The 11,032-nt window shown below is 47.9% G+C and overlaps 1 protein-coding gene across 1 annotated transcript in view; it reads left to right on the top strand.

Annotated features, from left to right (window-relative positions):
- Positions 1–5,889: 5,889 nt before the first annotated feature.
- Positions 5,890–11,032, top strand: part of SUN3 (Sad1 and UNC84 domain containing 3) — a 21,575-nt gene continuing 16,432 nt past the window's right edge. Inside the window, exons 1-3 of the mRNA XM_008703582.2 lie at positions 5,890–6,017; positions 8,573–8,634; positions 10,820–10,923. Of these exons, the coding sequence (XP_008701804.1) occupies positions 5,890–6,017; positions 8,573–8,634; positions 10,820–10,923 (294 nt within the window). The remainder of the gene's footprint in view (positions 6,018–8,572; positions 8,635–10,819; positions 10,924–11,032) is intronic.

Genomic DNA, 11,032 nt, shown 5'->3' with positions numbered 1-11,032 from the left:
CTGAAGGCAGTTGCTTAACTGACCGAGTCACCCAGGCTCCCTTCCTACATGTATCTTATATGCCTATCTATATATAGATGCCTGTATTTATCACATATATCTTATATCATATATAAAATTTTATATATTATGTATTGTGTATATAGACATCTTATTCTAAATATATCATATATATATATATATATCAGCAGAATTTTGAAAAAAGGAAAAAAAATGCATTTGAGTACAAATTCCGATCAAAGACCTTGTACCTGTCCTGCCTGCCTCGTCTCTCTTAGTTTACCCCTGTTATTGACTGAGCTGATTTATTTCAACTCCCAGGACACATGTTCATTTCTGCTTTTGCCCATCCTTGTTATGTATCCAACCCCAAGTGGCTAAAAGGCCTGGGACAATTCCCTTCCCTAGACATCCTCCCCTGGGACGCCATCTGCCCTCTCTCCATCAGGGGGCATACTCTTTACACCAGGGCCTCACCAACAGGAGGGGTTTCGAAACTGAGTGGTTTTTTTAATAATATAATCTAAAATGATGGGCGCCTCGGTGATGTATTTGGTTAAGTGTCCAACTCTTAGTTTCAGCTCAGGTCATGATCTCAGTGTCCTGGGATCGAGCCCCATGTTGGGTCCATGCCCAGCTGGGTGTCTGCTTGGGATTCTCTCTCTCCCTCTCCCTCTGCCTTCCCCCTCACCCAGCTCTCTCTCTCTCTAAAATAAATAAAAAATCTTTAAAAAATAATTATACTCTAAAGTGGTTTAAAGACAAACTCTTCTTTTGTGACAAAGATTTCGGTATCTCAATATTACATGGCAGTTTGGGTTTTCACCCTAGTTGGGAAAATAAGAGGGCACAGAGGGACACAGGATTTCTTTGTGTCCCCATCAGCACCTTCTGCGCCCTGTAGTATGCATTAAAGTGATAATGGCCTTTTCTTTCTTTCCTTTTTTTTTTTTTTGGTAGAAAAATTTCACATTTTAAAGATCAGATCAGCACCTTCTGCGCCCTGTAGTATGCATTAAAGTGATAATGGCCTTTTCTTTCTTTCCTTTTTTTTTTTTTTTTGGTAGAAAAATTTCACATTTTAAAATGGATTTAAGCAAGATGCCTTGCTTAAGATTGAGATATAACAGAAAAAAATTGGAAAAGTAACAAAGAGTGGACACAAAATATACTTAAGTGACAGAAGAGTTTAGATTGGTTTAAATTAAATCCCTGTATAACACCAATTTCTATACAAGGCCAAGGTAATTGTATTGTTTGGGAGAAATACAAAGTCGATAACTTACATGATATTATTTGAAGTTTATTGTTATCTAGTCTATCAGAAACCAGTGTTTAGAGCAGAGTTGTAGGATTTTTGTTTTGTATCCCAAAATGAGATGAGATGTTTTTAAAGATTTTGTTTATTTATTTGTCAGAGAGAGAGAGAGCACGAGCAGGGGGAGGGGTGGAGGGAGAAGCAGACTCTCCGCTGAGCCAGGAGCCCGACATGGGGCTCAATCTAGGACCCCGGGATCATGACCTGAGCTGAAGGCAGATGTTTAACTCACTGAGCCACCCAGGTGCCCTGAGATGAAATTTTTATATATTAATGTAGTATTCTACTGCCTTTCTTCATTCCAGGGAACAGACTGGGTCCTGGTTACTTAAGAAATACATCAGTTTGCATGCAAGCTTTTCAACGGGCCTGCCTGTTAGTTAGTTCCCAGTTGGGAAGGGTCATAACTGAGGGTGAGGAGGATAAGGTCATCAATGAGGATGACAAGGAAAACAGCTATAGACGGAATGTGTGTGTCCCCTGACGCCCCCCCCCCCCCAATCTGTAGGTTGAAATCTAATCCCCAGTGTGATGGTATTTGGAGCTGGGGCCTGTGGGAGGAGATCAGGTCATGGATGGGATTAGTGCTCTTATGAAAGAGGCCCCGCAGAGGTCCTTGCCCCTTGCCCCGTGTGAGGACACAGCCAGAAGGCCATCTGTAAACAGGAGTGCGCCCTCACCAGAGGCCGAATCTGCCAGCACCTGGATCTCGGACTCCCAGCCTCCAGAGCTGCAAGAAATGAATTTCTCTTGCTCAAGAGCCCATCTCATCTGTGGTTTCTGTCAAAGCTTCCCCCTGAACGGGTTACAACAGGACCTGGTGCCGGGGGCGGGGGGCTATAACAAAGATACAAAACTGTGGAGGCAGCATTGGATGTGGGTAGCAGGTAGAGGCTAGAACAGTTCTGAGGAATATGCTAGAAAAAGCCTGCATTGCCGTGCACAGACAACCGAGGACGTTTCTGGTGACCCCTCAGAGAGCAAAGAGGAGTTCCAGACAGCCTGGTCCTCCTTGGAGAATGCCAGCGTGCTCACGGACAGAATATCCGTAGAATATGCCCACAAAGGCCATGGTGACGAGGTCCCAGATGAAAATGCAAAGCACCTTACGGGACACGGGCAAAGGCCACCCCGGCTGTAAAGTGACAAAGAACCTGGCTGCGTTGTGTTTGTGACCCGGTGTTCTAGGAAAGACAGAGCTTGAGACGTTGGACATTCAGCTGCAACTATTTCCAAGCAAAGTGGTGAAGACGGACTTGGCTCATCTGAGTGCTTGCAGAACACGCGAGAAGAGAGACAGGTTGCACTCGAGACTTGTGGTTACACAGCCCAGTGTATTTCTCTTGTTCCTGGCTCGGTCAGGAAGTGCTGATCATGGGGCCGGGAAGGCCCTGCGGAGGAAGGGTCTCAAAGCACAGCGGGGCAAGGCGGGGAAGGGAATCACTAAGAAAGATGGTGTCAATCAGAATTTCCATCTGTGCCAATTAGAAGAAAGGGAACCCAGTTGCAGGTAGGAGGCTGAGTGGTCCTTTTCACAATATTTCTGTTAAAATATAGTCTGATAAAGATGGCATTTGGGGGGCACCTGGGGGCTCCATCGGTGAAGACTCCTGATTTGGGCTCAGGTCCTGATCTCAGAGTCGTGAGACTGAGCCCCTCATCCAGCTCTGCGCTCAGCATGGAGTCTCCTTGTCCCTCTGCACCCCCCTCAAACCGCTTGTGTTCCCACTCTCTCTCTCTGAAATAAATAAATAAACTCTTTAAAAAGAGAATGAAAAAATAAAAATAACTACACAGCCCTTAAAGAAATAAAGGAAGAACTGATATTGACTTAAAAAAAAAAAAGAAATTTTCAAGCAAAAGGAGGAAGAAATGAACCAAAACCTGGTAGGCCAAAAAAAGATTCCTGGAGAACAAGGGTCTTAGCCGGGAGAAGAAACAGGGTATCTTCTTAAAAATCTGTTTTATCGGCAGCTGCAGAATAATGTAAGCTCACCATTGTTTATTGCATGTGGTTTTTTTTTTTATTTTAATGTTTTTTAATTATATTATGTTAGTCACCATACAGTACATCCCGGTTTCCGATGTGAAGTTCGATGATTCATTAGTTGCGTATAACACCCAGTGCACCATGCAATACATGCCCTCCTGACTACCCATCACCAGCCTATCCCATTCCCCCACCCCCTCCCCTCCGAGGCCCTCAGTTTGTTTCCCAGAGTCCATGTGGTTTTCAATGTGAAAATGCTCATCGGGGTGCTGGGCTGGCTCGGTGAGGTAAGCATCCGATTCTTGATTTTGGCTCAGGTCATGGTCTCAGGGCTGTGAGATGGAGCCTTGCATCTAGCTATGCGCTTAGTGTGGAGTCTGCTTGAGATTCTCTCTCCCTCTGCCCCTCCCCCGAGCGCTCTAAATAAATAAATAGGTGTTTTTTTTTTTTTTTTAACGCTCATTGGGATGCCTGGGTGGCTCAGTTGGTGAAGCGTCTGCCTTCGGCTCAGGGTCCTGGGATCCAGCCCTGCATCAGGCTCCCTGCTCAGGGAAGAGTCTGCTTCTCCCTCTGCCTGCCGCTCTTCCTGCTTGTGTTCTCTGTCTGACAAATAAATAATAAAATCTTTTTTGAAAATAAAAAATAATAAAAAATTTTAAAAATGCTCATCACTATGGGGCAGATTGGATAGATTTCGGCACTCGGAAAACAGCATGCAGCCATGAAAGACTGGGAAGGCCACCTCCAAGGGAGTTGGGAGGACTTCCAAGACAGATGTTTTAAGGGAAAAAAGCAAGATGCAGAACATGGTTTGCGGTCAGCTACCAATTCCACAATGTGAAGAGATGAGTATATTTATAGATACAAACATACACAGATATGTGTTTGCTCATAACCACATTTACATAAATATGTCGTTGTATGCGCATTCTGTATCCTTGAAAGAAAACCAGGAAGTGGGAGGGAGGACAGCCCGCAGCGGGGATCAGAGCGCAGCCCGGAGTCAGCGCGTCCCTCTGCTTCATTCTGTCCCTGTTGAGTTTGGGACAACGAGGTAGAAAAGGAGACATGCTGGGATTTCTTGGGATAGATCCGGACCTCACAGGGTCAAAGAGTAGATCAGCGAATTGTTAAGTAGCACTTATGAATTCACCCTGAAAGCAGCATAGATAAAAAGAGGGAAGAACTCGCAAGAACACCAGCTATGACGGGACAGTGAGCTACGGGGAGAGTCGATCCAAAGGAATTCACCGTGTCGATAGGCGGGCATCGCGAGAAACCAGAGGCACTGGCAGAGAAGCAGCATTTGAAGAACTGATGGAGGAGGAATATTCCAGAAATGAGGACATGCAGGAGTGCCCAAATGGACCTTTAAAGTAGCCGAGTCCAACGGAACAATAAGAACTAATGTCACACTTTAGTGTATCGAAGGGAAACTGAGGAACATCAAAGAGAGAAAGAAAATGTTAGAAATCAGAAGAGGAAAAAGAGCAAACTGTCACACACATACACACACGTGCGTGCACGTGCACACACAGACACACATGCACGTGTACGTGCCCACACGTGAGCCCACACAGACACGCAGACATGCACACACAGACACGGGCACACACACACACACCATGTACACACATGCACACGCAGACATGTGCACGCACACACACAGGAACGAACGAGGCAGAATCCCCGGCGTCCCCATCAGCAGCCACCCGCTGCCAGCACCAGAGGGGTCATGCTCCAAAGCTGTCACCCAGGGACCATGTACCCGATAAACTCACTCGTAGGTGTGGGCCTGGCGAAGGGTGCGAGACACGCACAAGGATGGGTGTTGGCCATTATTTGTGCTGCTGAAAAGCTAAAAGCAGCCTCCATGAGCGTCCACACAAGACCAGGTCGATGACTGCGATGTGTATGTGATAAAATACATCACCGAATACTGTGCAGCCGTGAAAGGGAGAGAGCTGGAGTGAGTGCGTCCCAAGACAACAGGAGAAAACGGAGGAAGGTCATTTCGGCCGAAAGCAAACACAATACTGTGTTCTGTATGGACACATATATCGGTGATAAAATATCCAAAAATACATGGGAATTCTGTAGATCCATCTCCAGATCGTAGTTCCCTGTGGGAAGGAAGGGACAGGTGTGTCACTGGGGAGTGTTATTTTGGGGTCTCCCGTTGTCTCCGTGGTATTTCACTTGTGAAAAGGACGCAGCAAACCGCTGGTCGGTGACAGCAGAGAGCTGGGTACAGGGGGACCTTGGCAGGCTTTACAGGGAAGCATGAACACGGGCGTTCAGGACGAGGCTGTGCGGGCGGAGAGGCGGCTGCAGGTGCGCTGCCTGACCCGGGCGCTGTGCCATTGTGATGTGTCACGGAAGGTGATGCAACAGAAGGGGCTGCAGCTTTTCCAGATCCACTTACTCACAGTTTCCCCCTCGAAGGAGAAACACTAGAGAAGTAAGACAAGAAACCAATCCCAGATCCTCTCTGTAGGGCGTCATGCTTCCCATAAAATAGCAAAGAGCACATGGATGCTCTTCTTTCTTCTCCCAGCTCTTTGCTACCTTGTGGGGGAAAATGAGTGGAAGACCGAAGCCGAGAAGGAGCGCCAGGTTTTTTAGAGGACATTCGGAGGAAGCCAGCAGCAGCGCCAGCCTCAGTATCCTGCTCTCGGAGCACGAGCACGGGAATGCTGACACCAACGGGTGCGTGACTCTGAAGCTCTCAGACCTTGTATGTCCCGCAGGCCAGACGCGATCTATTTACTTGGAAAATAGCCCAATAAAAGCCTTTCTCCTTTTGAGAGAAAGTCATTTCCTAACAGTTTCCTGGCAGGAGTCTCTCTCTCTCTCTCTCTTTTAAGATTTTATTTATTTATTGAGAGAGAGAGAGACAGAGATAGTGACAGAGATAGTGAGAGAGAGCATGAGCGGGGAGGAGAGGGAGAAGCAGGCTCCCCCCTGAGCAGGGAGCACGACGTGGGGTTCGATTCCAGGACCCTGGGATCATGACCTGAGCCGAAGGCAGAGGCTTCACCGACTGAGCCACCCAGGCGCCCCCGCAGGTGTCTCTAGATCACGGGGCATGCGGTCTCCCTTCCACGTCAGGGGTACTTTGATTCATTCCAGCCCATGGGGCACAAGGATTGTGAACCAGAAGCCTCCTTTAAAGAAGAATGAACCACAGCAGCGGCAAGATTACTATTTCACTCTAGGACTTCAGAGATTATTTCCGTTTTTACTTAGCTCGTCCATGTTCTGTGATTCATGGTGCTTAGCCCCACGGTTTAGATCCCTAGACACAGAGTGCGTTGAGCGCATCCTTGGGTGACAAATGACTGCACGGTTAGCGGGCACGCATTTGGAGCCAGTAACTGTGTCCTGTCGTCAGAGAGGAGTGGATTGGCTGCAAGGAAGCTGCAGGGAAGCCCTGGGGGGGGGGGTGCGAGGGCAAAGACTGCAACCCGTCTCCCCTGCCCCCTCTGGGCCGCCTGCTGGGAAAACAAAAATGGAAAGTCACAGAATAGCCCCTCAAGTGGTAACAGCGGAGCCCCTGCACAGAAACAGTCCTGCCCATACAAGGGAGGGAGGACTACAAAGTTTTGTGTCATTTGTCTCATGATACAAGAAGACAGTATTGGGCGGTCCCAATCAAAAGTAGCAAAGCGCACTCCCCGCAGAAGACAGGGTCCCACAGGCGGGGAGAAGGCATCCAAGGGGCTTTGAAAAGCAGAGGCTGACAGCCAGGGTTTTCCCAAAAAACAGAAGTAACCTTTGCCAAACATAGGCATGTGGTCATTTTCACTTCATTCAGCCCATCGGGAGGGCTCACCCGGGCTATAAATCCACCTTTGAATAACTCTCTTTAGGCAGCGGACCCCGCATGACCAACCAATAATATTTATAGAGGATGTGGTTTCAAGTTCACCTCCCTCCGAGGGCAAAGAATCGAGACAAACTTCTGGGTCGGGGCAGAGGTGACCTTTGCGGTGGAAAGCACAGGGTCTGGTAGGGCCACAAGAGGGGCTGCGGTGGGCTTTCGCTGCTTCTTGCTGAGGTGACGCGGGTGTGCGCATCCTGCGAAGGTCCACTGAGTCGGGTGGTTAGGATCTGTGTCCTTTCCATGTAGATGGTAGACGGAAGTGTTATGATTTTTTTTTTAAGATTTTATTTATTTATTTGACAGAGAGAGACAGCCAGCAAGAGAGGGAACACAAGCAGGGTGAGTGGGAGAGGAAGAAGCAGGCTCCCAGCGGAGGAGCCTGATGCGGGGCTCGATCCCAGGGCCCGGGGATCACGCCCTGAGCCGAAGGCAGATGCTTAACGACTGATCCACCCAGGCACCCCTGATTATTTAAAGAACTTTATCAGACAGTTGTTAATCGTCCTAGTTCTTTCGCTGAGTACCTGATTTCTTCCTTCCTTCCTTCTCTCCCTTTCTTTCTTCCTTTCCCTTTTCTTTTTTTTAAAGATTTTATTTATTTATTTGACAGAGATAGAGACAGCCAGTGAGAGAGGGAACACAAGCAGGGGGAGTGGGAGAGGAAGAAGCAGGCTCATAGCGGAGGAGCCTGATGTGGGGCTCGATCCCATAACGCCGGGATCACTCCCTGAGCTGAAGGCAGACGCTTAACCGCTGTGCCACCCAGGCGCCCCGTTCCTTTCCCTTTTCTTTTCCTTCCTCCCTTCCTGCTTTCCTCCCTTCCTCCCTCCTTCCTCTCCTCCCTTCCTTCCTTCCTTCCTTCCTTCCTTCCTTCCTTCCTTCCAATTAAGCTGCACACCCAGCTTGGAGCCCAGCCCAGGACTCTATCTGATGACCCTGAGATCATGACATGACCTGAGATAAACAGTCGGACGCTTAACCGACTGAGCCATCCAGGCACCTTAATACGTAATTTCCATGAAATCAGACTCAAACCTCTTCTCCTTCTGCCTGCAGACCGCAAGGATAACCCTTTCTGTTTTCTCCTTGTAGGCATCTCCACACACATGAAAACGCCCGTGCACACACGAGACCTAAACACAGCATAACCTTAACCAGTGTGACAGTGAGGGGCCTGACGTCTGTTTGAGTGTAAAAATACACCACCCCAGAAACTGTTTTCTTTCGATTCCAAAGCTCGGTTAAGAAGTGAATTAATTCTCAGACTCAGCCTAGAAGAAGCACATTTGTGGACTTGGTTGTAGTGGTTAGTTTTACATTCAAAGTACAGGCTAATGGTGTTGGACCCTTACGTTCTTTTTGTTTTTCTTCTCTTTAGGTTAACCCAGTCGTGGAAGATTGTCATAAGTACGGTGTCTATATTGACCCTCCTTCTTATAGGTAAGATCCTTAAAACCATGTCGCAGGATGCTTCTGTGTGGGGAGGGGGATCTCCGTGGAACGAAATGCTAGAGAAAGTTCTGGAAGTAAATAAATGTTGCAGATACATGGCAAGAAAGACTCTCACTCATCCCCGGGGGGCTGAAGAAATGGCTGAACGTGCCGTTCGCAGGTTTCTGATGGCCAGTATTGCATGTCTCAACCCCAGCACATGGAAAATTGCTCTTTATTTATTTTTATTATATTATGTTAGTCACCATACAGTACATCCCTAGTTTTCGATGTAAAGTTCCATGATTCATTACTTGTGTATAACACCCAGTGCACCATGCAATACGTGCCCTCCTTAATACCCATCACCAGCCTATCCCAATCCCCCCCCCCCGAAGCCCTCAGTTTGTTTCCCAGAGTCCAGAGTCTTTCATGGTTCATTCCCCCTTCTGTTTACCCCCCCCTTTCTTCTTCCCCTTCTTCTCCTACCGAAAATTTCTCTTTAATATATAGATGACTGGAAGCACAAAATGCCCAGGAAAATCAAGGTTCCAGCCTGGGTGGCTCAGTCTGTTAAGCGTCTGACTCTTGGTTTCAGCTCAGGTCATCATCTCAGGGTCATTGGATCGAGCCCCGCGTTGGGCTCTGTGCTCAGAGGGGAGTTTGCCTGAGTCTCTCTCTCCCGCTGCCTTTCCCCACTGCGAGCATGCATGAGTGCTCTCTCTCTCTCTCAGTAAATAAATAAATTTTAAAAAATAGCTTTTATCTGTTATGTCCAGTGTTTGGACTTTCCCAGGGATGGTCTCGGTCAATTTTTTTTCCTTAAATGGGCCATACTTGTTTCTTCGTGTGCCTTGTAATTTGGTGTCGGAAGTGGGGCATTTCAGTATTTCAGTGTCGTAACACTGGAGGTCAGATTTCTCCCCTTTCCCAGGGTTTGCTGTGATTCCTCATTGAGGGCTATAGTCATTTGTTTGCTGATGGATTCAGTGTGTGCTGTCTCAGTGGTCATCAAGAGAGAGAACGAGGACTCTCCAAGTCTTGATCCTGTGACGCTAAGCTGGGTCACCCACGACTCTGCCTTAACCTTCACGTCCGGCTCAGACGGAGCCCGCAGAGCCACCTGAGAGGCAAGCCGAGGATCCTCTCTGTGTTCTCTTCTGAACAAGCACCCAGTTCCAGACATGCGTGCTGCATTCCCTTTTCCCTTCCAAGCCCTAGTCCCACAAGACACTACCTCCTCCACCTTCTCCCTCCCACGCTCTGGGGTCTGTCTGCGACTTGCCCCATTCACTGTTCCTTGCCCAGGCGGGGAAGACCAATCTATGTCCTTAAATCTTGCTTTTTAAGATTTTATTTATTTATTTATTTGAGAGAGAGAGAGAGAGCACCAAGCAGGGGTGGGAAGAGGGAGAGGGAGAGGCGGAGTCCCCACTGAGCAGGGAGCCCGACGCAGGGCTTGATCCCAGGACCCAGAGATCATGACCTGAGCTGAAGGCAGGCACTGCACCGACAGAGCCACCCAGGAGCCCCAGTCCGTAAGTCTTTTAACAGATATCACAGCCTCCCAGAAAGCCCTTCTAGCCTAAGGGAGTGGGGACACGGACAGGTCAAAACTCCCACTGTAGATTTAAGAGCAAGTCTGTATCAGCCCCCTGAAACCAGCAAGCTGCACCAGCACTGTGGGCTCCCATCCTCCCATCCTCCCAGTCCCTGCCACCATGCTGGAAACCGGGGGATGGCAGGCAGGGGAGCAGGAATCCCACACTCTTAACAACAATAATGTCTTTTCTTCAGGCTTCTGCTTGCTGTGAGTTTGAGATTAGATTTCAGAGTCCAACACAAGCAGATCCTAGCCGTCTTTGCCTGCATATGAACATTTTAATGGAAACCTGATTTTGTTAAGCACCCAGTGTTGCCATTTTCCATATTGTTACCCAAGGATCTGATATTTCTTTAAGAATGTATGTATCTTTCATGCTTAGAGAAGTTCTTATCAATGCACGTAATATCAGGGCGCCTGGCTGGCCTCGTCGGTGGAGTGCGTGACTCCTGATCTCGGCGTTGTGAGTTTCAGCCCCACGTTGGGTGCAGAGATGACTTTAAAATAAAAATCTTTAGAACAAATACATGTAGAATATCGTCAATGGCTGCAGACAAACTCTTTCATCAGAGCTGGTCTTGTCGTTCACAGGTCTTGGCAATCACACGTGGCTTAAAGAAACAGAGTTTCCTCAGAGATCCGGACAATTTTATGCTCTAATTGCAGAATATGGTTCGAGGCTTTATAATTACCAGGTGACGTTTTGTTAAATCATTTCGTATGGCACTCGTTTAAAATCTAATATGCTCCAACTGGCAGTGTGTTGCCTTTGTTTTGCATGTGAATATCTAAGAGAAATCGTGT

The sequence above is a fragment of the Ursus maritimus genome, unplaced genomic scaffold (assembly GCF_017311325.1).
Source record: "Ursus maritimus isolate PB19 unplaced genomic scaffold, ASM1731132v1 scaffold_3, whole genome shotgun sequence".
In the NCBI taxonomy this organism is placed as follows: domain Eukaryota; kingdom Metazoa; phylum Chordata; class Mammalia; order Carnivora; family Ursidae; genus Ursus; species Ursus maritimus.
Note: the sequence above shows the minus strand (reverse complement) of the source record. Positions and strands in the feature narration are given on the sequence as shown.